The sequence below is a fragment of the Epinephelus moara genome, chromosome 16 (genome assembly GCF_006386435.1).
Source record: "Epinephelus moara isolate mb chromosome 16, YSFRI_EMoa_1.0, whole genome shotgun sequence".
Taxonomy (NCBI): Eukaryota; Metazoa; Chordata; class Actinopteri; order Perciformes; family Serranidae; genus Epinephelus; species Epinephelus moara.
This window is the reverse complement of record NC_065521.1, coordinates 22,246,190-22,270,655: the sequence shown is the minus strand read 5'-3', so window position 1 is coordinate 22,270,655 and position 24,466 is coordinate 22,246,190. Positions and strand designations below refer to the sequence as shown.

The 24,466-nt window shown below is 42.3% G+C and overlaps 1 protein-coding gene across 3 annotated transcripts in view; it reads left to right on the top strand.

Annotated features, from left to right (window-relative positions):
* Positions 1-24,466, top strand: part of casz1 (castor zinc finger 1) — a 77,109-nt gene that overhangs the window by 40,780 nt on the left and 11,863 nt on the right. For 2 of the 3 annotated variants that reach the window (XM_050063919.1, XM_050063918.1), the window contains exons 2-9: positions 2,469-3,029; positions 8,565-9,465; positions 11,603-11,668; positions 12,051-12,194; positions 14,327-14,423; positions 17,641-17,805; positions 19,476-19,648; positions 20,141-21,009. In XM_050063919.1, the coding sequence (XP_049919876.1) occupies positions 2,469-3,029; positions 8,565-9,465; positions 11,603-11,668; positions 12,051-12,194; positions 14,327-14,423; positions 17,641-17,805; positions 19,476-19,648; positions 20,141-21,009 (2,976 nt within the window). The remainder of the gene's footprint in view (positions 1-2,468; positions 3,030-8,564; positions 9,466-11,602; positions 11,669-12,050; positions 12,195-14,326; positions 14,424-17,640; positions 17,806-19,475; positions 19,649-20,140; positions 21,010-24,466) is intronic. The other variant, XM_050063920.1, reaches the window with a different exon arrangement.

Here is a 24,466-nt window from a genome sequence, read left to right as displayed (position 1 = left end):
AAACGACTTGAGGTAAACAGCTTGGTGTTACCATAGCAATCCCTATTGTAAGCAATGGCAAAAAGCTGCTGTGGACAGAAACCCTCAGCATAAATAATAGTTTAGACAGCTTCCATAAACCATCGAACCATAGCATGTATCTGCTCACGGAAAGCTCACAATATTAAATTTGTTTTAAAGCCAGGCCTACCTTTAAAAAGAAAACACTGACTATGTGCTTAAGCTGTCTGATAATTCAGTTAGAGGCCTGCTTAGATACTCATCCAGTAGCACTTAGTCCTCTACACACACTCCTTATTGTTAACAGAAAATCATACATAAATAGTCACTAATGGAAAGAAACAACTGTGCCAGGGTCATTTCCTACAAGAAGCTTCAGATGGCAATGCAAAGGAAATCGGTAGTTAAAGCATGAAATACTGAACACAGTAAACAGAAAAAAATGACCTCCACTGCAACACCCAAATGACCTCAATCTTCCTTTGGAGACTATTTCAACAAAAAAAAAAAAAAAAAAAAAAAACTTGAAAATTTATGTCTTCCACTTCCTAATAGTTTTTCCAGCTGATTTCTTTTTTTCACAATTGCTGTCTTCTAAAAGGTGACCCTTTCACCCCCGCCTGCAATTGTCTAACACTAAATTGTACAGTAATGTGCCGCTGATATACGACCTCCTCAAAACTACATAATTCCTGCAGTCATTGTTTCAGAGAGGAAGCCCGCAATGTAAATACAGTAACTGAGAAAGCATGTGTGGGGAGCACGGGGTGCATTGTCTGGCGACGGGGTGATCTGTAAACTCCTTCAAATTGTATATCCTCTAATGATTCCACAGCTTTGCAAAAGAAAATGAAAACAGGATTTTATGTTGCACCGATGTGATTTACATAATGCTGGCAATGGCTCACACATGATTGTGCTTGGCTTTATGGCTGAAGGAAAATGAAGAGGCTCGTACTCATTGTTATAGAAAGTGAATTGAGTCTTTAAGATAGAACTTTGTTACCTCTCATATTGCACATTTTTTTGTCTGCCGAAATGGTGTGTCTGTAGCTCAGTATAGTGTATTATCTTAACCACAGTGTGGCTGAGTTAAAATATAATACAACTTCACACAAGGAGAAATATCTCTGCTGTGGCGTGCTGTTTTAACAGTTTTCACAAAGCTTCAACTGACAAAGCTTTACATACTACCAAATAAAAACAGAATCCAAGCTAAAAGGCTTCTCTGATCTCTGATAGTTATACTGCTTTATTATTTCTTTTTTGATACCATAAATACTGTGTTACTCACGGTCATCTCCTCCTTGCTTTTTAAAAGTTATTTACTACTCGATAAAGATCTGGCCTTGATTTTGAGTCTGGAAAAACGCTGTTGGAAGGTGAACTTTGGTGGCTCTGGAAATAAAGTGAAAGGTACTAGAGTGCAGTTTCTGCCCTAAAAAGGCAGCTCTGGATATGGAATGCCACAGGCAGCTGTTCCTGCCTCATCAGAGGACATGTTATAAAGATAGCCCCACTTGGGTTGAAATAATGCCACCCATTCCTGCCCCAAAGCACACTCTATCATGCTCTATTGTTCAGAGAGGCCACACTGGGGAAAAAGATGTTGAGACTCTGCAGTATGTCTTGTTAAGTAAAGATATGTTAAACATGTTCACTTTAATTTTTTTTGTTTTGTTTGATGTACCCATGTTCATGTCATGGCTAGATCAACAGTAAAAGGCAGCAGAGGGTAGAAAGAGCTTAAATACATAGTATGTTAATTTTCTTTTAATAAAGTGAAACCAGCAGCCTTTACCAAGACAATTACTGGGCTTAATCCTACTAAATAGCCAACATGAGGACGCAGCTCCAAAAAGACTCAAAAGCGCTCAGCATTTTCAGTCCACATCCTGACAGCTTTAATGCTGTGCAGCCCCCCACTCAGTGGCAGGACCACAGCCTCTTGAGGTGAGAGTGAAGATAACATTTCACAGTGTCTCTATAGCGCTGTCATGTGAAGGATTATGTAGCCGTGTATATGCTGCTTGTAGTACCGTAGGGGGTCTGATACCTATCTGCCTGTGGTTTCAGCTGCCTGTGCTTTTTTTTTCCCTCCTTTTTTTTCCACCACTGCTTTAAACTCCGAGCTGACCGAAGAGGTGTGACTTAGAAAGATATGTACAGTATCTCTGTGTGTCCTTCCAGTCTTGCGCTGTTATTGTTAAGTGCTTTTGGATGTTAATAATAGCAGCAGTCACTGTTGTTCAGTGTTGTTTTTCCATTGTGATGTTCAAAATCAGTACAAGTTACTGACATGGACAAGCTGGTTCAAACTTTTCTTTTAGAGATACTGAAAGCATTTTTTTTTTTAAAAACTGTGTATTGTGTGAAATGTGGTGTTACATTTATTCAACTGTAACACAGATAATTGTGATTCTGAATAACTTAAACTCGTCTTTTTTTTCTTTTCTTGTTTCCATTAGCTGAAAGGAGTTTATGCACTGAAACGACCTCAGGAAAACCCAAGATGGCCGCCAAAAGGAAAGGTGGCCTAAAACTTAATGCTATCTGTGCCAAGCTGAGCCGCCAGGTGGTGTTCGACAGCAGCTCCCAGAACGCGGAGGGAGACCAGAGCGTAGCAGAAAACAGCGAGCGTGGCAGTTCCCACTACGATGACAGCGAGACCAACTTCCCTGAGAGCCTGAACCTAAATCAGAGCCTAGAGGAGGACCAGAAGAGACGTGAGGCCATCGAGAAGTGGGTCAACGGCGAGTACGGTGATGAGCCACCGGCTCCTGACGACGAGCAGGAGCACGAACTGAAAGTCAGCAATGACGAAGATGGCCCTCCTGAGGGCGTGTACATGGTGCAGCCCACGGGCTGCAGCGACGACGAAGACAACGCAGAGGAGGCCGAGCCCGCGGCAAGCTCTCAGGATGGCAGTTACCATGACGACAAAGAAGCTGAAGACAGGCCTCCAAAAGATGACACCTACATGCCACCAAGCGAGGCCCAGAGTCGCCAAGCACCTTTCTCCGCTACAGGTACATTTTCACTGTCTGCCGTCCAAGCACTTTTCTTTCTGATGTCTTTGCCATACTCTGATTTATACTTGACCCCTTTTTTTATACATCTTAATTCAACACGACCTTTACCCTTCAAAACATTCCACTCCATAGTAGTAAGGGGCAAATGCTTAGATAGAGGGCGGGTGACATTGCTACATCCACATAAGCTTAAGTGTGCCCATTATTGGAAAGAGACACTCTAGAGTTACATTATGAATAGCCAGTGACATTATTACCCCAAAGAGCGATTCAACTGGCAGGCCAGGGGGGAAAAACAGGAACTTGTCAGTGTGTGGTTAACTGCACGAAGAAATTCATAAACGGAGTAGGCTTACAACGTAAGGCCGTTTATGCACTCTCCCAGCAGCTGTGGGCCAAGAGCGCATGGCAGGACCAGGCTAAGCTTCATATTACACCCAGGATTACATATTGAGTCTTTGATTTTCCCTAAGCTCACTAAACTTAGCCACTGCTTCAAACTCCTCTATTACATGGAGTCGTACTCTGCCGTGGAGGAGCTCAGGGTTTTTTTTTTTTCACAGTTGCCAAATCCAAGAGATCACTTGTCAAATAAAGTCAGAAATAGGGAAGTTATTTTGCAGTGACATATCACACTTAAGTATGTTATTATCCTCTCACAAACAGTGGCTCCATATATTTATTGTTAGCAGACAGACATATTTTGATAAATTCCTTAATACAAAGTGCTCCTGTAAATGACCCCTGTTTAATTGTGGCATGATGTTCAGGCAAAGATAGTCATTCTGAAGTGGCAAGAGTGTGTGTTAACAGCACAAACAATCTTTTAAGAAAGTACCTTTTACAGTTATACACTCTGTGACCCTTTAAGCTTGATGCATACGCACTGTTGGAGACTAGCCTTTGTATAGCAAGACTTAAAACACAGAGCTGTAAAAGGGGAGAAAAAACATGGCTCGCTTATATGAATAGATAAAGCGTGTTTCACAGACACCCAGAGAAAAAAAAAAGCAATTTGCAGGTGAGACCGGTTGTTGCGGTACAAAAACAAGTTTTGTTTTGTGCTTGCTCACCTCGGTTTAACAGTTTTTTGGTCTTTCATCTAGGTTTAGGTATCCACCTCAGAGTCATATACACATGCTCCTTTTGTCTGCATTTCTTTTTGTTTTACAGCAGTTACTCTGGCCACACACAGAATTGGGGGCAGGGGCTTCTCAGAAAATGAAGCAGGTTTCATTTCAGAGGCAAATGAAAAAAGCTTTGTGGTTTTAATTAGTCATTTTGTGTTTATTTCATGGCCATAAAAAAAGCGCCTGTCTGTAAATATGTATTACTGTTGTGTAGCAGGCCTACACCTTTCCCTCCACTGGCTCCCCTTACTACTTTACATCTCACAACAAAGCCAGAGTGTTTGAAGACTGCGGGGAGAGCATACTGCATCAGTTGCAAATCTTGTCTTTAGAGTGTTTTTTTTTTTTTTTTCTTTCAGAGTTGCTCTTTGTTGATTGTAACTAGGGCATCTATATTGCCATGTTTCTGCTCAGCTCACAATTAAAACATTTTTTTCCCCCCTCTCTCTCTCTCTCTCGCCGCTGTCTTTCAAAGGCTGATGCGGAGTGCACATAATTATGCATATAAACATAGTGGCTTAATTATCTCTCACAACATCAGTGACAATGTAATTAACAAACATTGCAAGATCAATGAGAGAAACTGCGACCTTCAAAACATTTAACTCCTCACATTGAGGCATCGTGCGGATTTCCTATCAGTGCAAAACCCCAGAATACTTTTCCTAGATAATTTAGATGTCGCATTAGAGCCCTCATAAGCCAGTCAATGGAAAAACCAATGAATAAAAACTATGAAAGCAATGACAGAGATGCTCATAGCGATGGATCAAACAGGCTTGACCATGACTTCCATTTGCAATTCTGGGTTCACTGTAAAAGGTTATTGTTCATTTCAAGCTGTTTCAAAGCCCTCTCTATTTACCGCCCGTTAATTAACTAACCAAACAGCGAGGAAGTTTGAAGCTCCGTACAGTTTTCAAATTAGTCCAAACAAATGCACATAATGTCATTTATTCAAAGCAACTCTTTATTAGGCTACCACTGTCCATTTAAACAAAACACACTTAAACTAATTCACTGACATGAACACAAATTGCTTTTAAAACTCTATTTAAATTATTGTGCCATATAAAAGAATCCCACTATTCAAAACTTGTTCTGACTGAACTAATATGAAAATACCACCTTTTTAAAACTTGTTTATTTCTTAACAAAATGGTTTACATTGGCCATGTGTGATTCAAAACCAGCACCCTTTAGAGGGTATTCAAACTCTAGATTAGTCCATATATAGCCACTAGCATGCACCTTTATCATCAGCGACACCTCTGCCTCTCAGTCCTGTGAGCGGAGAGGCTATGCCACACTGATGGCCATGTTTGGTCAGCCAAAAGGAGATATAATGCCCATCTGTTATCATATCTGGGAGGGAAAATGTGGCCTAATTGCCTCAAATATAGACAAGGCAGGTCTGTGTGCTGTGTTGGGTTTTGCTTGCCTGAAGTGTCAAGATTAGGAAACACTGCTTTGTAGATTTTCCAGTGACACCAGAGAGAGTGCAGAGGGAAATGTCAGATGTGAGGTTTATTTATGTGTTTCTTTTTTTTGGACGGGGGTGGGTGGTAGCACTAGTGGCGGGGACAATCTCACCTTAACCCCTACATAGTTTCCCACCTGGTGTCACATGACATCATGAAGAGGCAGGCAGATAGGGCTCAAGTAGAAAACTCATTTACATGGTGTTTTAGAAAGGTTATCTCCTGTCAGTCCCAGCCATAATCCTTTCAAGTCCAATCATTTGCCTTTCATTGATAGCACGCCACACAGCTCCGCTGATGAATAAAGAGACTCGACTAATTTTTTAGGGAGAAGGAGAGATGATAATACCATAAGCAAATATAATATGAAAAAAAGAGATGTCAGTGCTCCCATGACAGAAACCACTAGTCTCTCTGCGAAAATTAGTGATTTACTCTGCCACAAAAATGATTGATGTTTTATTTAATTTGATACTTTCTACAAAGCAAAAGTCAGCGGGCATGAATCTATTCCCAGTCAAGACAAAATTAACCTGATTTTTTTATATTAGTGATCAAAATGATTTAGATTTATTTTTATTTAAATATGTTTTTGAACCCATCCCTCAGTCAGTAAAGTGTACTTCCATTTTCTGACTCATATGAGCATGGGCGGGTCAGCCCTAACTTTAGAGCTATATGATATACTGTGACCTGAGATGCACTTACAAATACAGTAGCACTAAAATCCAACCAATCACCGAGGCCATCAGCACCTAAATCAAATGAGAAGAATGTTCAGCCAAATTACATTTTAAATAGACATGTTCAAATGTCTTTGCAGTTTTTATGCCGTGTATGATTCAGTCAGGCCACAGTTGAACAGCTCAAGAAAAACTTGAGTATATGATGAGGTAAGTTGCACTGTATCCTGCAGTAGGGACTTGTATATACAGTGTTTAGCTCTGTGGTTTCAGTACATGTGAAAACAAGGTAGATATGTTAGAAAGATCTGTGGCGAACATGAAGGTATTTCCTCTCAAATACCTGATCCATTTCTGTTAAATTTTTCATGCCCTTTCGATCCACCAGATACTCTTTCATACTGAACCGCCGCGCAGTGGAGCAACCCCAACGCAGTGAATGGAAATTTGGGGATTATTTTACATGCTGCGCAGGAGATGTGAAAAGCAGGGCACAGAGACTGATTTAGCAATAACTGAGAAATCCGAGACAAGAGCAGAAATATTTGTGTATTAATTACCCTGGGTGGTAGGTGGTGTTACTTCTCACCAGCTCATGTGTTGATAGTGATGATAAACAGCAATAAAACATTTTTTAAAAAAAGGCTTTTGACCCCCCAGTACACGTGACTGAGACATGAATGTGTTAAGAAGGCCAAAGCTTTTACATGACCCGGGTGAAATTATCATCTTGTACACTAGTAGCTATGTATGCGTTCTGGTATCCTGCGTGACATGCAAACTGGCATACAGGAGATTTATGGAATTTAGTTGGATCAGCAAACACAACTGCCTCATGAGTCCTCCCTGTGCTCTTCCTTTTCTATGCAGAACTTTGTCCCCACACTGCTTTCAAGCAAAATCATTTTTTCCCTTTTTCCCCACTCTGACCCCTTGCACTAACCTGGATGAAAGTTAATGGGCCAGAATTAATCTCCACATAATGCAATTAAACTATACATTGACTATATTTCGCTTATGTCCTTGGGGAAGTTGTCCAATTTAATGGACTCTTAAAATGAAAGTGATGTTTCAGTTCACAAATGTGTAAAAAGGGGGAAAGGATTCATTCTTTTCACTCTTGAAGGTGACACAATAGTCATGTTATTTTCAAATAGCTTACATCAAGCTTCATGGGGGATTATGAATCATGAATTGCACTTAACATGCCAGAATTTCTTGGCAGATAGTAGTTATAATTATGTCATTTTCAAACAGTTCAGCATCAGTATCATGTAAAAAATCGGTGGGGAAGTGCTCTGATAGTCTTACTTCATTTCTAAAAAGCTGTAAAAATGGATTATATTTTTTACAAAGCTTCCCTTAAATTCTTTGGCCTCAAATTTGATCTCTTAATGTGGTTACTAAGATTTCTTGCTCTTACATGTAGAATATTTATTCTAAATATCAGCCTCAAAAGTAATACTCTAACAAATTTCAATAGTGTTACAAAATGAGCATAGAAAGCCAGAAGAGTTTTGTTTATTCAGTGTGTCCTTTGGTACAGTCACCCGCAAATTCTGCAGGACTGACTTATAGTGCAACCAAAACAGGAAGAGCATCGCCTCAGACTGCTTGTCTGTAGACACATAAACACACAGAGATGTACAGGTGCTGCTGTAGCGTGCAGTGCAGAATCACTTTTCCTGTTGTCAAATTTCACATCAATTCTAAACATTTATTGATGAGAAAAAAACCAGTACAATGTAGTAGATGTTGTTCTACTCAGGTTAGCAGCCTTTCATCATCACAACTTGGACAAAATATGAGAGAGGGTTGTTTAAATGATTGGGCTGATAAAATGTATTTTTCACATGTCACACAAAGCTAGTCCCAGAATCATTTGTAAATTACATACTTGGTGCCAAACAAAAAAATAAATTGTCAAATACAAACTATCCTCCTTAGAGCACAGCAACAGTTTATCACTTGTTGAGCAAGCGTCAGTCAATATGAAGCGAGACAGAACCATTTGGTGGACTGATTGACTGGCGTGAATTTGGTCACTTATTAGCCCATGTTGAGCAATGGCTTGATTTGGGTTTGCCAGACAGCATCAGACAGCACCGGCAGAGGTTTTAAACTCAATACTTTTTCAATGATGCTGGTTGCAGCTTTAAAAGAAAAAAAATCTGAAAGCAGTTGGGAGAATTATACCTCATACGTAGAGGCTCACTACTCTACTTTTTCTCTTTGCAGGAGAAGCATCTGCCCTGCGAGACTATGCAGCCAACACCATGAATGAATTTTTGGGAATGTTCGGTTATGATGACCAGCAGGTAAGGGATGAGCTGACCAAGAAGATCAGCTTTGAGAAGCTCAAAGCCGCTACCTCAGACCCCTCATCCCTCAGCAGTGAGGAGGCCTCACGGCGCGCCCGCTTCTCCAAGTACGAAGAGTACATTCGTAAGCTAAAAGCCGGTGAGACCCTCCCTTGGCCCATGCATGCTTCCCCACCCAAACCAGACGACCTCAACCCAAAACTGGCCCAAGACAAGAGCGCTACCATGCTCCAGACCTCTGGGTGCCTCCCAGGGGCCGAGGCACAAATCTACCCCCCAAGCCTGGACCACAAACAGCCAGGAGGACCTCAGCTGGGCACTTCTCAGCCACCAAATCCCTCTCACATCCAGAACATGGCGTCCCGAGCCTCCAAGTATGACTTCTTTATTCAGAAGTTGAAGATGGGTGAGAGTCTACAGCAGCAGAACGGTAACGCTTACAAGCGACCCTCCAAGTACGACCTGGAGAACGTCAAGTTTCTACACCTCTTCAAGCCTGGTGAGGGCAACCCCGACATGGGCGGCGCCATTGCCTTTAAGACTTGCAAAGTGGGCCGCCCATCAAAGTATGACATCAGAGCGATTCAGAAGCTAATGCCAGGAAATCCTGAGGCCTCACTGATGCCCAATGTCCTTGCAACAGCACCAGGGAACCCGGGAGCTCCTGGTGTCCCCACCGTGGGTGCAGCTGGGGCCAGCATTGCTCCAGGGCTCACAATGGACCAGACAGGACACATAAGCTTCAACGCCTCTGACTACCTGAAGTCCAGCTTTTCCAAGACTGACTCCATCACCACAGGAACCGTGTCCTCCGTTAAGTAAGTCAACTCAAACGTTATCGTGTGAAACTAGAAAGCACTCAGAGAGCACATACTGCTACCAGCGCTACACAATGCTTTTGACTAGTTATTAAAAATGCATGAAAAAGCAACACAAAAAGATAATGCAGATTTTTTTCAGAAAACTTTAATCCTATTATTAGGAATATTAGAGTTTTGTCAAAAAGAGAACTTGATTTATCATGTGGCTGTATTTTGGCAGTTCAGTGTCCATCCGTTTGGTTCAGATTGCATTTTATTTGCAGGTGAAGTGGTCAAATAAGTGTTGTGCAAAATATTTCAAAATGGTGGAAAATCTGTGTAACCGAAAATGAGTGTGGCCTATAAAAAAGATTTTATACATTTTACCGGAGCAGGATTGAGTAAAAAAGTGTAGCGCTACAAATTGTGACATGGTGGCGCTATTTGCACCACAAACTATTGACTTGCTCCTTTTTCCATGACCCAGTTTCTTACTAAATGTAGTAGATCAGTAGATTTTTAGATATTTAGCTAACAATGACAAACAGATAGACAGACAAATGGTGCAAAAACTTGGCAGAGTTAAAATACAAATATACAGAACTTAGGGGACAAGAGATGACAGCATGTATGTTATTGCCTCTCATTCTCTCTCTTACTGGTAATTGTGAAATGTGTGTTTATTGACAAAAATATTATGTGACATACTGCATGACTTATCTACACCTAAAATAATGCATACATCTTAAAATCAGCTAATAAATCACATAACCTGTCCATTAAAATTCCAATTTAAAGTTTATTGGTGGATTGAAAAGATCCCAAGTTCCAGTGGAACACCTCAGAGCTAATGTGAAGCTCACATACACTTAACTGCTACTGTGAGTCAGTTAGCCTAACGCAAAGGTAATTGCTACCTCCACAGCAGCCAACAGGAATGCAGTGTGAAATAGCGCATAGCGCCCAATAGATCCACGACATGATGAGTTGCGAAGGCACATGAAGTGTTTACTCGCTGTAGCACTCCGTGGAGACTGATTTAGCACAGTCATCGCAAAGTGACTGACTTCTTTCGTTTGGCTAGGGTGTAACAACTCTCCCTTTAATTACTTTGGAGCCATGACTAACCTCCCGGCGAGTCACAGGGGCCGACTCTACACTGCCTGACGAGTGCACTTTAAAGGAAGCAAACGAGGGGTTTGGGGAGCTAGCCTACAGTCGTGTGCACTACCAGTAGGAAACAGCTCTCAGAGTCTGTTTGATTGGTTTTGACCTTGTCTCTAGTTAGTCAAGACCTATCAAAGACACTGTTCAAGAGCCCTCAGGCACCTCTCCCTCAGGCTTTGGCCTTTGTCAGGTTGGGGCTCAGTGGAGCTGCAAGCTTGGCTAACTGACCCAGTCTGGTGCTTGTATACAGGAGGAGAGGGGGTGCTGGTGAGAATGTCTGGCAGCGCATCCTCCCCTCTGGGCCAGATTAACCTCAGGTCATCCCCCGTGTGGAGCTGCTCACATGGAGCTAAATGCCATTTCTGAGGGGAGCAAGCAGAACCAATACTGTATTATGACTGTCACTGTTACCAGCTTTATGAAGGGGATCACAGGTGACAAAAAGCACACAGCATTCCTCAGCACGCCTCTGAAATGTGATTAATTCCTGTTTTGAATTGAATTTGATTGAGCTGAAACTGATCAAGTCGGTCGATCGGCTTGATCCACTTGCATTTGAAGCTGCAGTGTTGTCTTACGTCTTTATTTGAACCGAGTCCAGACTGATTGGAGACAACTTGACATCAGCATTAGAGCTAAGGCCCTTAGAGATTATCAGAAAAGACCTTTTCAGAGCTTTTCTTCCACATCCCCATTATCCAGTTTTGCATATGAGCACTCACCAAAATACCCCCATAAAAGATTAATGTCCCCTTGCTCCTGCATTTTGCCTTTCATTGGTTGGGAGACCATGCATCAAAGTGTGCGCCTTCCATCCCTGATTCATTCGGCACATGAAAACGCTGTTATGCCATAAGAAAATGTATATTGATAGTCCAAAGTTTGGGAGCGGCTTGTAAGTAAATATTGTGTCAGTTTGTTTTTATTAACAACAGGCAGCCCAACCTCACCATTAATCCTGTCTCTTTTGTGTTTGCTGTTGCATTAGGAATGGCCTGCCACCAGATAAACCCGCCAGCGACGACATCAACCTCTACCAGAAATATATTGCCAGGTATGCAAATCCCTCAATGTGCCACACCAATGAAAAAATATACCCAAAACAGAGATGAACCTTTTTTTTTATCCACTGATGGTGTTTTATTCAGTGATGTAACTCGATCCTAGACTGGTATGAGAATGTTCTGTGCGCAGTAAATTGATTAAGAAAAGACTCCAATTTATGTGCTGAGAGGAAGTAGAAGGATGAGGGGTAATGAAAGTGAAATGGTTTGATGGTAGCTTACTGTAACTGGTTGAGTAAATGCTCACGGTGTGTATAGCACTAAAACATTGCAGAGAACATAATTCTGAGCAACTCTGTTAGCTGTGACTGACTAAGAGAGGATACAAGCTTAGGCCGGGTTTTTCTTGACTTCTGCCATTTGTCTTTGAAGACACGAGGAAGTGACTGATCTAAAAAGTCAGTCGTTCACACCGACGGAGACACAAACATCAGGGGAGGGGAGGTATCATGCGTTTCAATGGACACAGAACAATGTCCCCCTATTCTGGATTCATTTTGAGCCGACAGTAGAAAGGTGATTATCATTTGTTTGTTTATTCCGTTTAAAAAGAAAGAAAAACAGCATTTGAAAAGCCAAAGTGGCTTTGGCGTTAATGATTACTTCTCCAAGCCATAACATGAAGGGCACAAATCAAAGCCTTGGCACTGACAGACACACACACATACACACACGTCCTCTTCTGCAAACACATACACACACACACAAAACCCCTTCCTTGGACTGATTACATTTTGCAAGAAGATTTAATTAAGGAATTTTTAATGAGGCTTCTGCTGGCACTGCCAAGAACTGTTTTGATATTTGCGCTGCATAATGCATAAAATTTGTCTAAACATCTCGGCAGTTGATGCACGGGGAGGCTGCAGATAAGCCCAGATACAGTTTCAATTTCCGTGTTGGGGTTGGGAAAAAAAGAGAAAGGAAAGGAGAGGAGGGAGGAAAAAAATGGAAAAGGAGGGCTCATAAAAAGGGCAAATGTAGCACCGAGAGGGGAGGTAGAAGCGGGGGAGGGTCCTCTTTGGAGCACGGGCTAATGAGTGCACACTAATAGTAAAAACCAGCTTTGTAAACGTGTTCGTACCCAATCCTTGTGAAAAGAAGAAAAAAAAAGTTCTTCATCTCCTCAGCACACTACAGTTTGATGTTTTAAAGAGCTTCCCTGGTAGTGTTTAGTTGCAGTTTTCACTCTTTAAATGCTTTCATGCACCCACTATTGCCTCGGCACTTTGATCTGTGTATCTCTATTGTAACTGGAGATGCGCTGCAATCTCTGTATCGTGGCGATATTAATATTTAATCTGCTGCTGAATAGCAGCGGCCCATTAGGCCCCCTGACGCGGCAAGTGGGAATTGTCCAGAGGCAAAGTGATACAGCTGGGCAATGAGCAGAAGGGTGGGCCATAGTCTCAGGGGGGTGGGGGGGCTTTGTGTGTTCATAAGAGTAAATGTGTGTGTGCGTGTGTGTACGTATGTGAAAGAAGAGTATAGAAAACACTAATGGTTGGCACATATGCTGGCTTTAATGTGTGCACACACGTAGTTCCACTTCTGGTTTTGTCTTTTCTAAAAGAGCCATCAAACCCTCCCAAAGCCCCCTCTACCTCCATCACCATTTTCCAGACACACACACGAGAGCACACACACTCTCACAGCCAACTTAAAAAGAGTAGTGGATATGCCGTTCAATTAGCTTAATGAACTCAGCAAAGTGATCTGTAAATGCAGCTCTGGGATAATCCTAACAAGGAAAAAACAGAAAGAGAGATGGAAAAAATATTACTTAGCCCCCTTTTCCCCCTCTCCTCTGCACTAGCAGATGGAGCTCTTGGCAGCAGCAGTGCAAATGTTTATTTGTGTGTTTTCACTGGTAATTGGAGGATTTTAACAGTCATCATCGTCAGGCTTATAATCACCACCGTAAAAGTGGCTGTACTGTAGCAAGCAGCAGCCTTTTTTTTTTTTAACCAGTGCCAGACTAAAATCAGTTTTTTTGGACTCCAGACTAGAGAGTAAAAAGTAGACAGAGCTGTTCCCACATCTCAGGATACCTGACCCTTTTCCTCACAGAGTAAAACTGTGGTTAACCTGAAAGAACTGTGCATTGATTTGACAAGGGTTTTCACAGCGTTGAGAAATAAAGTAGTCATGGGGTTCCTGATCCTTGTGTGGGAGTGTGTATGCGTGTCGAGGGAGAGGGTTTCAGTGTAATAAGTGTCTCTTACGGCTGCTTTGGAAATAAATGGAGCTAATTTGGCTGAAATTGGTGTGACAGACGGGTAAATTGTTGCAGCAGTGTGGAAAGCAGAAGTCAGTTTGAAGGTGTGAGCCTGTTACTTTGAAGGTGAGACGAGCATAATGCCTTTGAAAACTCCTTCACCTGATTTTCTTTTGTGCTCTTCCTGGTATTTCAAATAATTTCTTCACTAATCAGTCTTGATTTGCTTTTGATTATTTTTGAGTCACACTGACATATTTCTGAGCTGCTTTTTCATTCAGCCTTTTTTCATCCCTGCGACTGTTCTCTGTGCGATAATCTCTGATGGGCTCCTGGGTTTTGAACCAGTCTTGATGTGGTTTTATTCATGGATCTGTGAGACTCTAAAAATGTTCAGCTGTTGAAAAGTGTCCTGCAACTTGGTTTTCAGGTTCTCTGGAAGTCAACACTGTGGACATGTGCACTGTGCCTACCAGTACAGAGAGCATTACCACTGCATGGACCCTGAGTGTAACTACCAGGTGAGCGTGAGTACTTTACAACTTTTTTGAGCATCACTCATACACACATTGTCTCCACAAAGCTGCACCCTTTACAATAACCTTGGTGCCTCACAGTTCAGATACCTAAACAATGAGAGAAATTAGGCAAAGGTAATTTTGTTTGCTACTCTCACTGGTTAAAACAAGTGAGCGCTTAGAGGGTGACTTTGGTGTTTTTCAACTAAGACCTTTTCTAAATGACTAAAGGGAAAAATAATGTTTAAAATTGGTCCAGTATTGATTGAGATTGCTCAGATTGTTATTCTAAGTGTCTGACAACATTATGGAAAGGATCCCCACAGAGACAGACCTTTTTCTGAAAGAGTAAGATCCTTTTTGTTTAACGAGAAACAGCCCATAAATCGCTATTGCCAAACCCACCAGACTCCTTTCGTATAAACAGTAATTTTATCATCGTAAAACACACTTCATTCAAAGTCAATAGAAACAAAATAAAACTCATAAAAACCATCTTGGTTAATCTTCCGCACTGTTCCAGTGATCACCAACTCTAGTTTGGTATTATAAACTCTTAATTTACCCAGTTAGATTTGAATATATACTGACTGTATACACACTCAAATTACCATTGATTTAAATGGAGTCTGGTGGGTTTGGCGATATCGATTTTGAGGTTGTTTCTGGCTGAACAAGAAGGGTATTACTCTTTAACAAAAAGGTCTATCTCTGTAGCAATCCAGTTCAAAAATTCTTATTCCCATAAGTTATTTAGACATGTCAAAATGTTGAGGGTTGAGGTTTAAAAAATGCAGTTACCCTTTAGGCTGCGTTGTTTCTACAAGGCCAAGTTAGGCAACAAAGCTAAGCGTTCTCTTTTTCTAAATGACATGACAAAGGGGATGTGGCCATCCTAGGATAGACAAACAGGATAATGTGTCATCTTTTCATTAGTGGTCACACCCAGCCAAAGTCTACGCAGATGAAAAGTTTGTTGGCCTTTGGTCTGCCAAACAGGCTATGAGTGTTTACATCTGTTCAGTTCGCAGGCGTCTTCCAGGCACAGTTGGTCTTTGACAGTTGGCCTTTTATCACAAGGGTTAATTGTAAATATGCTTGAAATATGTCTCTTTTTTCATCTATGTGTTCTTTTTTTTTTTTTTTTTTTCTAAAGACATCTGCCATTGACTGGGGGCCTGCCTTTAATCCCCTTTCACGTTATTAATCTCGTCCTGGTCCCAGGAGTTGTCATGTATGGCACAGGAAGGACAAAAAACACAAAGCAGATCATAATACAGGCCTTGTGTTTGCTGTAGCATATGGCCTGAGAGAGTTAGACAAACACAGGAAGATTTGTCAAAGATGTCAAAAATCCATGCACAGCGAGCGTTGTGTGTGTTTTCCTTCCTTTCCTAACAATTTTCTGAATTAAGCCATCTTCGGCTGTAATCTCCTTTGTCTGCTCCTGATCAAGAGAGATTACCGCTCGATAAATATTGTTTATGTGGTGAAAAGCATTACAGATCTAAGCTTTCATTTTCTGCATGAATCCCACTTCACAGTCTGATGGGACACATTCTTGGAGGAATACAAAGGAAAATCATTTCATGTCATTATTTAGACTGTTAGTTCAGGTTATCATGGCAATTTCCACGGTCAGGTCCACATTTCTCTGTTGCTTTTGCGTTGCGTGGAAACACAGATATGCTTTGGAAGCCAGCTCTCTGGGATGTCAATACCCTGAAAAAAAAAAGAAGCAGGCAGTGATGAGCAGCCCCTTTCGAAGCGATAACTCATGAAATGTTACATGACACACACTCCTGGAATATTATCCCACTGCCAGCCTGCGGGCTATTGGCTGAGTCTTAACATTCTCCTTTCATGGGCTTGTACATGAGGGAGAGTGTGCATCTTGCCACACTAGTGGGAATCCTAAAATAAATGTAGCAAGTGGCTCCCAACCTTCATCACCACTCAACTGAAAATGAGATCTTTTTCCCAGTCAGCTCTCTCCATGGCCTATTTTGGACGGCTTGATGGATCGAATGTACCCTGACCGCAGTTCAACTTATCTTCCGGTCATCATTAACCGTTAGATACCAGAAAGCCCAAAGCCCAGAACTGAGCTCAGGATTTTTTCAGGTAAATTGCTGAAAAAGCGATGAATCCAAAGCATTCATCAATTAGATTAAAAATCCTAATGAAGTCTTCGCTCCTACAGGAGTTAAACATCTCAGAAATATTCAGTGGGAAACAGGCCAAGAGCGAGGGAATGAACAGCTGTGTGAGATCTTAGCTTTTTACTTGTGCGCGAGTGGAACACATGACACAAAGCAATTACCCTACTTTGTACAGCAATTAGTTGCTTTTTAGAATAGTTCTTTCTGATGTTTTTCCCTCAACTGGAGATAAATATGGATTGAAGACAGAACTGTCTCATTGATTTGCGCTTCTCCCGTTACCGCTTCTGTAACATCAGCTTAAGCCCAATTACAGCAGATTTGGTTGCTGCAGGTCTCTGTGGAGTGACTTTTCTGTTTCCCTTCCTGACTCCTGGGTGTGGGAGGGATTTTTTTTTTTTATTTATTTAATTATTTATTTTGTAATTTTAGAAGGCGGGTCTCTTAGCATATTCACTCATCATTACAGATGAAGCCTGCACCAAAAGCGAGTGTTAGTGCTTTAATTAAAAATGGAATCATATCTCAGCGAATTGAAAGGGAAAACGTTTTTTGGTTCACTTGTTTGTTTGTTTGTTTCTGTTGTCTTCTGTTTTCCCCTGTGCATGTCTGAGAAACCATCTGCATGGAACATAATTTTTCCAGAGACAGAAACATCACAACTGTGATCTTGCATGTCAATTGATTCATCTTAATTAAAAAAATACATTTTGGTAGAAGGGAAGAAATACTGTAGAGTCAGTGGGTGTATGGGGAACATACTTCATGTTCCATGTGGAAGCTTCTCCTGCACTCAGAAAGTCCCCGAGCCTTTGGTGCTGCATTTGGATAGGGCACAACTTTGAGATATGCAAAGTAAATCAATAACCACAGAACGCATCACCTTTAAAGACGTCCTGGCCCTCTCCATTGCAATGTGCACAGCCCTCCCCATCTGCCAGTTGGCTCCTGCATGTTGCAGCTGCTGCTTCCACAGAGATAAAGTGACTTGTTGCTGATTCTGTGACTGGTTTAAATAAACACCAACCTGTTGCGGTACATTTTTTTCCCCTCCCCTTTTGCAGAGGTTTACCAGTAAGCAGGATGTAATCAGGCACTACAACATGCACAAGAAGAGGGACAACTCTCTGCAGCATGGCTTCATGCGCTTCAGCCCTCTGGACGACTGCAGTGTCTACTACCATGGCTGCCACCTCAATGGAAAAAGCACCCATTACCACTGCATGCAGGTACACTACACAGACTCACACCTCCTCCTCCACCTACACACGTACCCACAGAGAACCCACAAATGCGTACAGTACACATGCATGCACACAAACACGGAAAATGTATCTGCAAATACGGCCACGTGTGCTTAAGCATTACATACACTACAAATAACCAACAACTCACTTATGCTGTTAAAAATGTGAAATATAATGTTGCATAATTCATCATTCAATTTACACTCCAGGGCCACACAACAAACATTGTTGTCAGTAAACCAGATCTCACATATTCGATATAGAGCGTAAAGCCTGATTTAGCATCCAGTAAGAGACTTAAAATAACTTTTTTACAGCAGTGACATCATTTCGGGACAGTTTGAAACTATGTAATGCAGGAAAAAAATATTTATATATATAGCTAGACGATGCCCAGATCTAGGAAGTAAGGCCACTCATAAGACATATATGACTACAGGATGTTTCAGAATTACACAGTTTACCTACATCTGTAAAATGGATTTACAGTTCCACAGTATTTCCATTTACACCAAAGTGTTTTTAAAGAGCAGTTTGGCAAAACGTGTCCTAAAGTAAATAAAAGAAAATTGAAAAAGGGTGAATACACGTGAGGCTGCTTGTGCTCTCCCCACCTCTTCGCTCTCTCGCTCCTTAATTGGCATGGATAAAATTCAGTAAGGTGTTTATATAAACTACACATTTTTCATCTTTTAGTACCAAGCAGCCAGTTGAAGATTATTCCCCCTTCTGGATTTGTTTAATTTTTTACATCTGCTTATTTTCAAAGTGTCATTGTGCCGAGAGCTTTCTCACCGACAGGGCAGCAGCGCAGCCGAGGATGGCTTGAGATATATTCTTTTTTAAACCCCTCTAACGGCGTAATTGTTATTAGGACATTTCAGCCCTTGTTTTAACAGTCCCTGAGAACCTGCAGATGTTGGCATCGGCTCTCGCGATTTAGGGGGGAAAAAAACAGAGTGGCATTTTTTTCATTGTTTGACTCAATATGGAGAAGTTGCCCGGTTTGTGCGGGTGAAAAGTGCCAGGGATGATATACAATTGCTGCTTTTAATTCAAACATTACCTGTTTTTTCCCCCTCTGTTGGCTCTGAGGGCTCCTGAGTACCAGAACATTTTAAACTAAAGACCAAGACAGTCATCTTGCTCTCATCTGCTTTCCTCTGCCCCCTCCAACTCTCAAATTTGTTCTCAGAGTTACAGTAAGTTTGTGCATCGTCACACTCAAAATATGAATTTCATTTTCTAAAAGGCAGCTTTGCCAGGAAGGTACTGTAGTTTCAGCTACCTGCAGTGGCCACTGCCTCTTTCAGTAACTTTTTTTTTCCCAATTGTCACACTTACAAGATTGTTTCCTATTCACGGGTTTGACTTGAAACTAGTGCTGCTGTGATGCGCATCACCACAAATAAAATTGTAAACGTGAGAAAACAACCTGCTTCCACCCATTTCTAGGCCACTAGCATTTTCTTAACCACACTGAGCTCTTTTCTCTGTAGCTTGTAGAGTATATTAGATCTTTTGAAAGCCCTGCCTTTTAGTAGTTGGCTTTTTTTTTTTTTTTATAAACCATTCTTGCAGACTGAAACTTTCATGTCTGCTGTGGGCCCAGATCTTGCTCTCGATCACCATGCTTTGTCTTTGCTTTGCAGGTGGGCTGCAGCAAGGTGTACACCAGCACCTCAGATGTTATGACCCATGAAAACTTCCATAAAAAGAATGCCCAGCTGATCAACGACGGCTTCCAGAGATTTCGTGCCACCGAGGACTGTGGCACAGTTGGGTGTCAATTCTACGGGCAGAAGACGACACACTTCCACTGCAGGTGACTTTTGTTGGCCAAATGTGGTGGATGATTTTTTTTTTTTTTTACAGTTATCAAACCTACATTAAGTATCAATGAATTAAAAATACTTATTCTTTTGATCATTTTAAATTTAATTTCATTTATTTATTAATAATTAAATACATTTTATTATCAAATTGTATTGTGACCTACTTATATATTAGCATCAAACTGTTGTTTTGAAGAGAATGCACCACACAACTATTATCAATGGACGTAGAGAATCACTTGGTTGATTCATCAAACTCCCTCCCTGGAATGTATCCCTCTGGCAAAGGTTGCAGGTGGCAACGTGTCAATGGGCTGCCGCTGTGTTACTGAACCGCCTCAGTTATCATTCCTCCATTATAAAGTATTTGAATCATGTTGACCCCCTAACACTCACTCCCTTGAGGTACTGAGGAGGCTTTGTAGCAGGGCATCATAGCGAATCATGTTTTCCCTTTTGTTTTCCGTTCTTTTTTTCTGTAGGCGCCCTGGATGCACATTCACCTTCAAGAACAAGTGTGACATTGAGAAGCACAAGAGCTACCACATCAAGGATGATGCCTATGCCAAAGATGGCTTCAAGAAGTTTTATAAGTATGAGGAGTGCAAGTACGAGGGCTGTGTGTACAGCAAAGCCACCAACCACTTCCACTGCATTCGCTCAGGCTGTGGCTTCACCTTTACCTCCACCAGCCAGATGACCTCCCACAAGCGCAAACACGAGCGCCGGCACATCCGCTCCTCTGGCGTCATGGGCCTCTCTACCACCTACCTGGCACCAAAGGATGAGCCAGAGGAATCGAGCAATGATGACCTGATGGATTTCTCAGCCATCAGCAGCAAGAACTCCAGCCTGAGTGCCTCGCCTACGACCCAGCAGTCCACCACTGTATCGCACCTGTTGGCCACGCCGACCACTGCTGTCTCCTCCTCCTCTACATCAGGCCACACCCTCAAACCTACATCCTCGCTGCCCAACGCGGGCCAGCGTATGTCCAGCCTGCTGTCTCAGGCCCTGCCCAGCAACATGCCCGTGGCCCTCGCTCTTTCCAACAGTGCCCTGGCCACCTCCAACCCATTCTTCCCCCTCATACCCAGGCTGCCTCTCCAACCCCCTCCGCCAGCCGCTAGCTTGATATCAGCCGCATCCTCTGGGGCCCACTCTATGCCCACCGACTCACTGACCCAAGGTTGCTCCACAGTGGGTGCAGATGGAGCCATGGCCTCTACCCCAACGTCCTTCGCCACCTCCTCCATTATGGAGAAGATCTCAGCAAGCAAAGGTCTGATATCACCCATGATGGCCAGACTGGCAGCTGCTGCCCTGAAGCCTTCCAACAACCCAGATGCAGGTCAGTCACTTCACTGATAGTCATCATTGTGCATAATTTATGTGGATACTAGAAAATGGAAAGTAGTTGTTTATACTGAAACAAAATATCCAACAATTTTGAGTGTCAAAAAGTTGTTTTGATCATTTATTAAGCAGAAATATTTGCTGCGTTCAGCTTCTCAAATGTGCAGATTCACTGCTTCTCTTGCTTCATATGATTGTAAATTTAACATCTTTGTTTTGGACTGCTGATCAGACAAAACAAGTAATTTTAAAGACATCAGTAATCAGATAACTAAACCACTACAACACACCAGCAAATTGTAAACCCATGAATAAAATGGTAGTCAATTGTAAAGGTTAGTTGTGCTTGTTACTGTAATTATAGACAAAGGTATTGAAATATATGACAAACAATAACTTTTTGAGCTATGTCAGTGTCCAAACAGAATGTACTGCATGTATACTAAAAGCCACATCCTTTTTTTCTCTCTGAGTGCACTCAGAGGTCATTTCTATCACTATCCCACAGTGGAGAGAAAGGCAGAAAAACTGCCGCTTTCAGGCTTAAAGGGACATACCGGAGGCATAGTCCTCTGCTCTGGGCTTGTTATTGTGTTGATCGTTTGTTAGATACCCACAATCCATTTGGAGATAAATGCGCTGACAGGGGAGAGTAGAGCCTGTAAAAGTCTCTTATGATGTTCAGAGTGGGGGCTCCTGGGGCTTGTGTCGAACATGTTTCCTCATCATTGGTCTCTTATCTATGTCTGCGCCCGTTCCAAGCAAATGGAGGTGGAATGAAATTAAGTTCAGAAATTGCAAGAACAAAAAAATGTTGGGTTTTTTCTTTTTCTTTTTTTTCGTACCCTCTATGCAAACTGATAAAAGAAAAAAACAGAAATCGCTCAGGCAGAAATGACTCAATGCACCAGAGCTGAGAAAGAGGCTTCTTTTTTTTTTCACTGACACAAGAACTCAGACACACTTGCATGCATCAGCAAAGACACACTTTTTGAATTTCTAGAAACCTTCTGTTCCCACAAAAACATGTCAATATCTATTTAGCATAAACACAATTCACATAAATTTTGGAGGTAATTGCCTTGTCTATGTTTATCATATTGCTCTGAACAAAGCTTCTGAAAATGAAAATGAAGTTAAAGCATTAAATTGATAATGCACTGCAGAGCACAATCTTGCATTCAGTAGCAGTGGGGCCTCCTGTGCTGAGCCTGAGCAGGTGGGGTGAGGATTGTAAATGGGGCTGTAAGGGGGAGCATCTCCGGATGTTGGGACTGGGAAGGATTACAATTCCTGGTGGTGTTCCTGGAGCAGGACAGGCCCTGGGAGAGAGATGGGGCAGCTGCTCCGGGGAGCCGAGCTGAGCCCAGGCTGTCAGGCTGAGCTCCACCTCTGGGCTTCCAGCAGGTAGTCTGAACACTGGGAAGGCCCCCACTGAGGGTGGGGCCTCCACAGATGGTGCCTTCACCACCCCTCACGTTGTCTCACTGAGAGGCTGCATCTCAGATCTCTGTGCTTGATAACGAAGCTGGTTTGAAATAATCTCCCCTATATCAGACTCTTTATGGTAAAAGTTTAGTGCAGATACGAGATGGAGGAGCAGTGTCGGTTTTGTTTCTCATATTTGCTTCATAAAATGTGTGAACAGGACATTTGGGGCTAAAATGAGGAGGAAGTGGTTTGTGCTTCTCTGTCAAAAAGGTGTGAGAAAAGTCACAGTGTTTGTGGCTATTTTTCACAGTGTTTATTTTTTCATAGGGTTGTGAAACTTCGCCTCTACTGCGGTGAATACTGCATTTTTCCTGTTTCTGCTTTCAGTATTTTCTCAGTATTTTTTTTTTTATTTTTTTTTTATTAATGTTCCGCTCTAATTTACCCCTAAGTGTTTTTCGCAGAGATTCAAGCATCTGAAGGGTTTACTAATTAGACACACAGTACAAATGATCTTTCACAAGCTCTGTATCTTATCCGGAGTAATTACATGGTGATACATTATTCCTGGATAATTTCCAGAAAGAAGCTGCTTTGAGTCAAACTCATTTGTTCTCCCTCTTTGGGAAGTGGTTTGAAAATAACTTCATGATGCACAACAGAAGAGGAGACTTTTGTGTTGTAATCCACCTAAAAAGTCAGTTTATCCTCCTATATAGTGAAGGAATGCTTTAATCTGCCTGCTGATCATGTGTGGATCATGTAGTGGGCGGCTGCTCTTGATATAATGTGCTCTCATTTGGTCTGAGAGTTGATTTAATTGTCAATGACAAGGCAGGATCTGTCTGGCTAGTTAATTTTGGGCGTACTCTCATCAAGTTGGGGGGAGGGAAGGAGCGCTGGACAGAGACTTGGTAAGCGTTCAGTGACCTCAAACCAGACGCAAAATTGTTTGACTGCTGTTTTCCTTTAGCCCCGCCCAGACTCCACCTCCAGCCCCTCCGACCTCAGCCATTGTCAAACTGAACTGACACTGACACTTCCCCGTCTCCGAGCTTTCAGCTGACAAGGCCCAAGACTGGCTTTTCCACTCCTATTCGGCCTGATATGTCTCTGGGTCATCTTGTAGCAGGGGGGAACTCTGGTCGGTTTCCCCCTTACGTAGGCTGGTCTTGTTTTCTCCCGAGCAAGAAAAAGGAGAGGAGGCTCACCAGGCTGAGGGCCAAGGGCACACACTTGGTTGCCCATGACCTTGCCTGTCACTATCCCTCAGCACCAGCCCTGATTCCTAAACAACAGATTCCTCACCAAACCAATCAGAGCCGCTGGTGCTCCTCAGTCTTTCAGTGTCTAAGAGGCAATGCCAGGGTCACCCCTCCCATTCACATATTTTTTAAAACTAAAACACCACTTATTGTCAACCAAGGAGCCCAGCTTTCTCTGTGTAGCCCCAGGACAAATTAATATTTCAATCCCTTGGGGATCGGGAGGTGGGGCAGAATTCACCTTCCTGTCAGCATTTTTACCCCACGTCGTCCCCTGGTCTTTATTTATTTCATTTCAGCGCTCCTGTCCCCGCTCACAGCATCCACTGAATACCTATTTGGAGGAGAATGTGATCAAGAGGTCATGCTATTTGAACCAATCTGATTGGCTGTCAGCTCCAATCTGACCGACATAGCACCCCTGTTCCTTGTGGGTACGCTCAGTGGCATTGGCTGCCGTCCGTTGTCAGGCCAACGAGGAGCCTGGGAAGGTGGGAAGGGAGGGGGGTGGCCAATCTGAGACTGCCACTTTCCCTCAGCATTAGCATCTCACTTAATGACCAGTTAAGAGGCAGCCTGGCAAATGAGTTGTGACAAGTGCTGCAGAAAAAGGAGTCTTTTTCCCTCATATCTCCCGCCTCTCAATCACCATTTAAAAGGCTTGACGGCCTGACATAATTTCGCAATAATTATCACTCGGAGTATTCTTTTCGGGCCAGGACAGAAGTCAGATTAGATCTCGTCATAGGATAATAA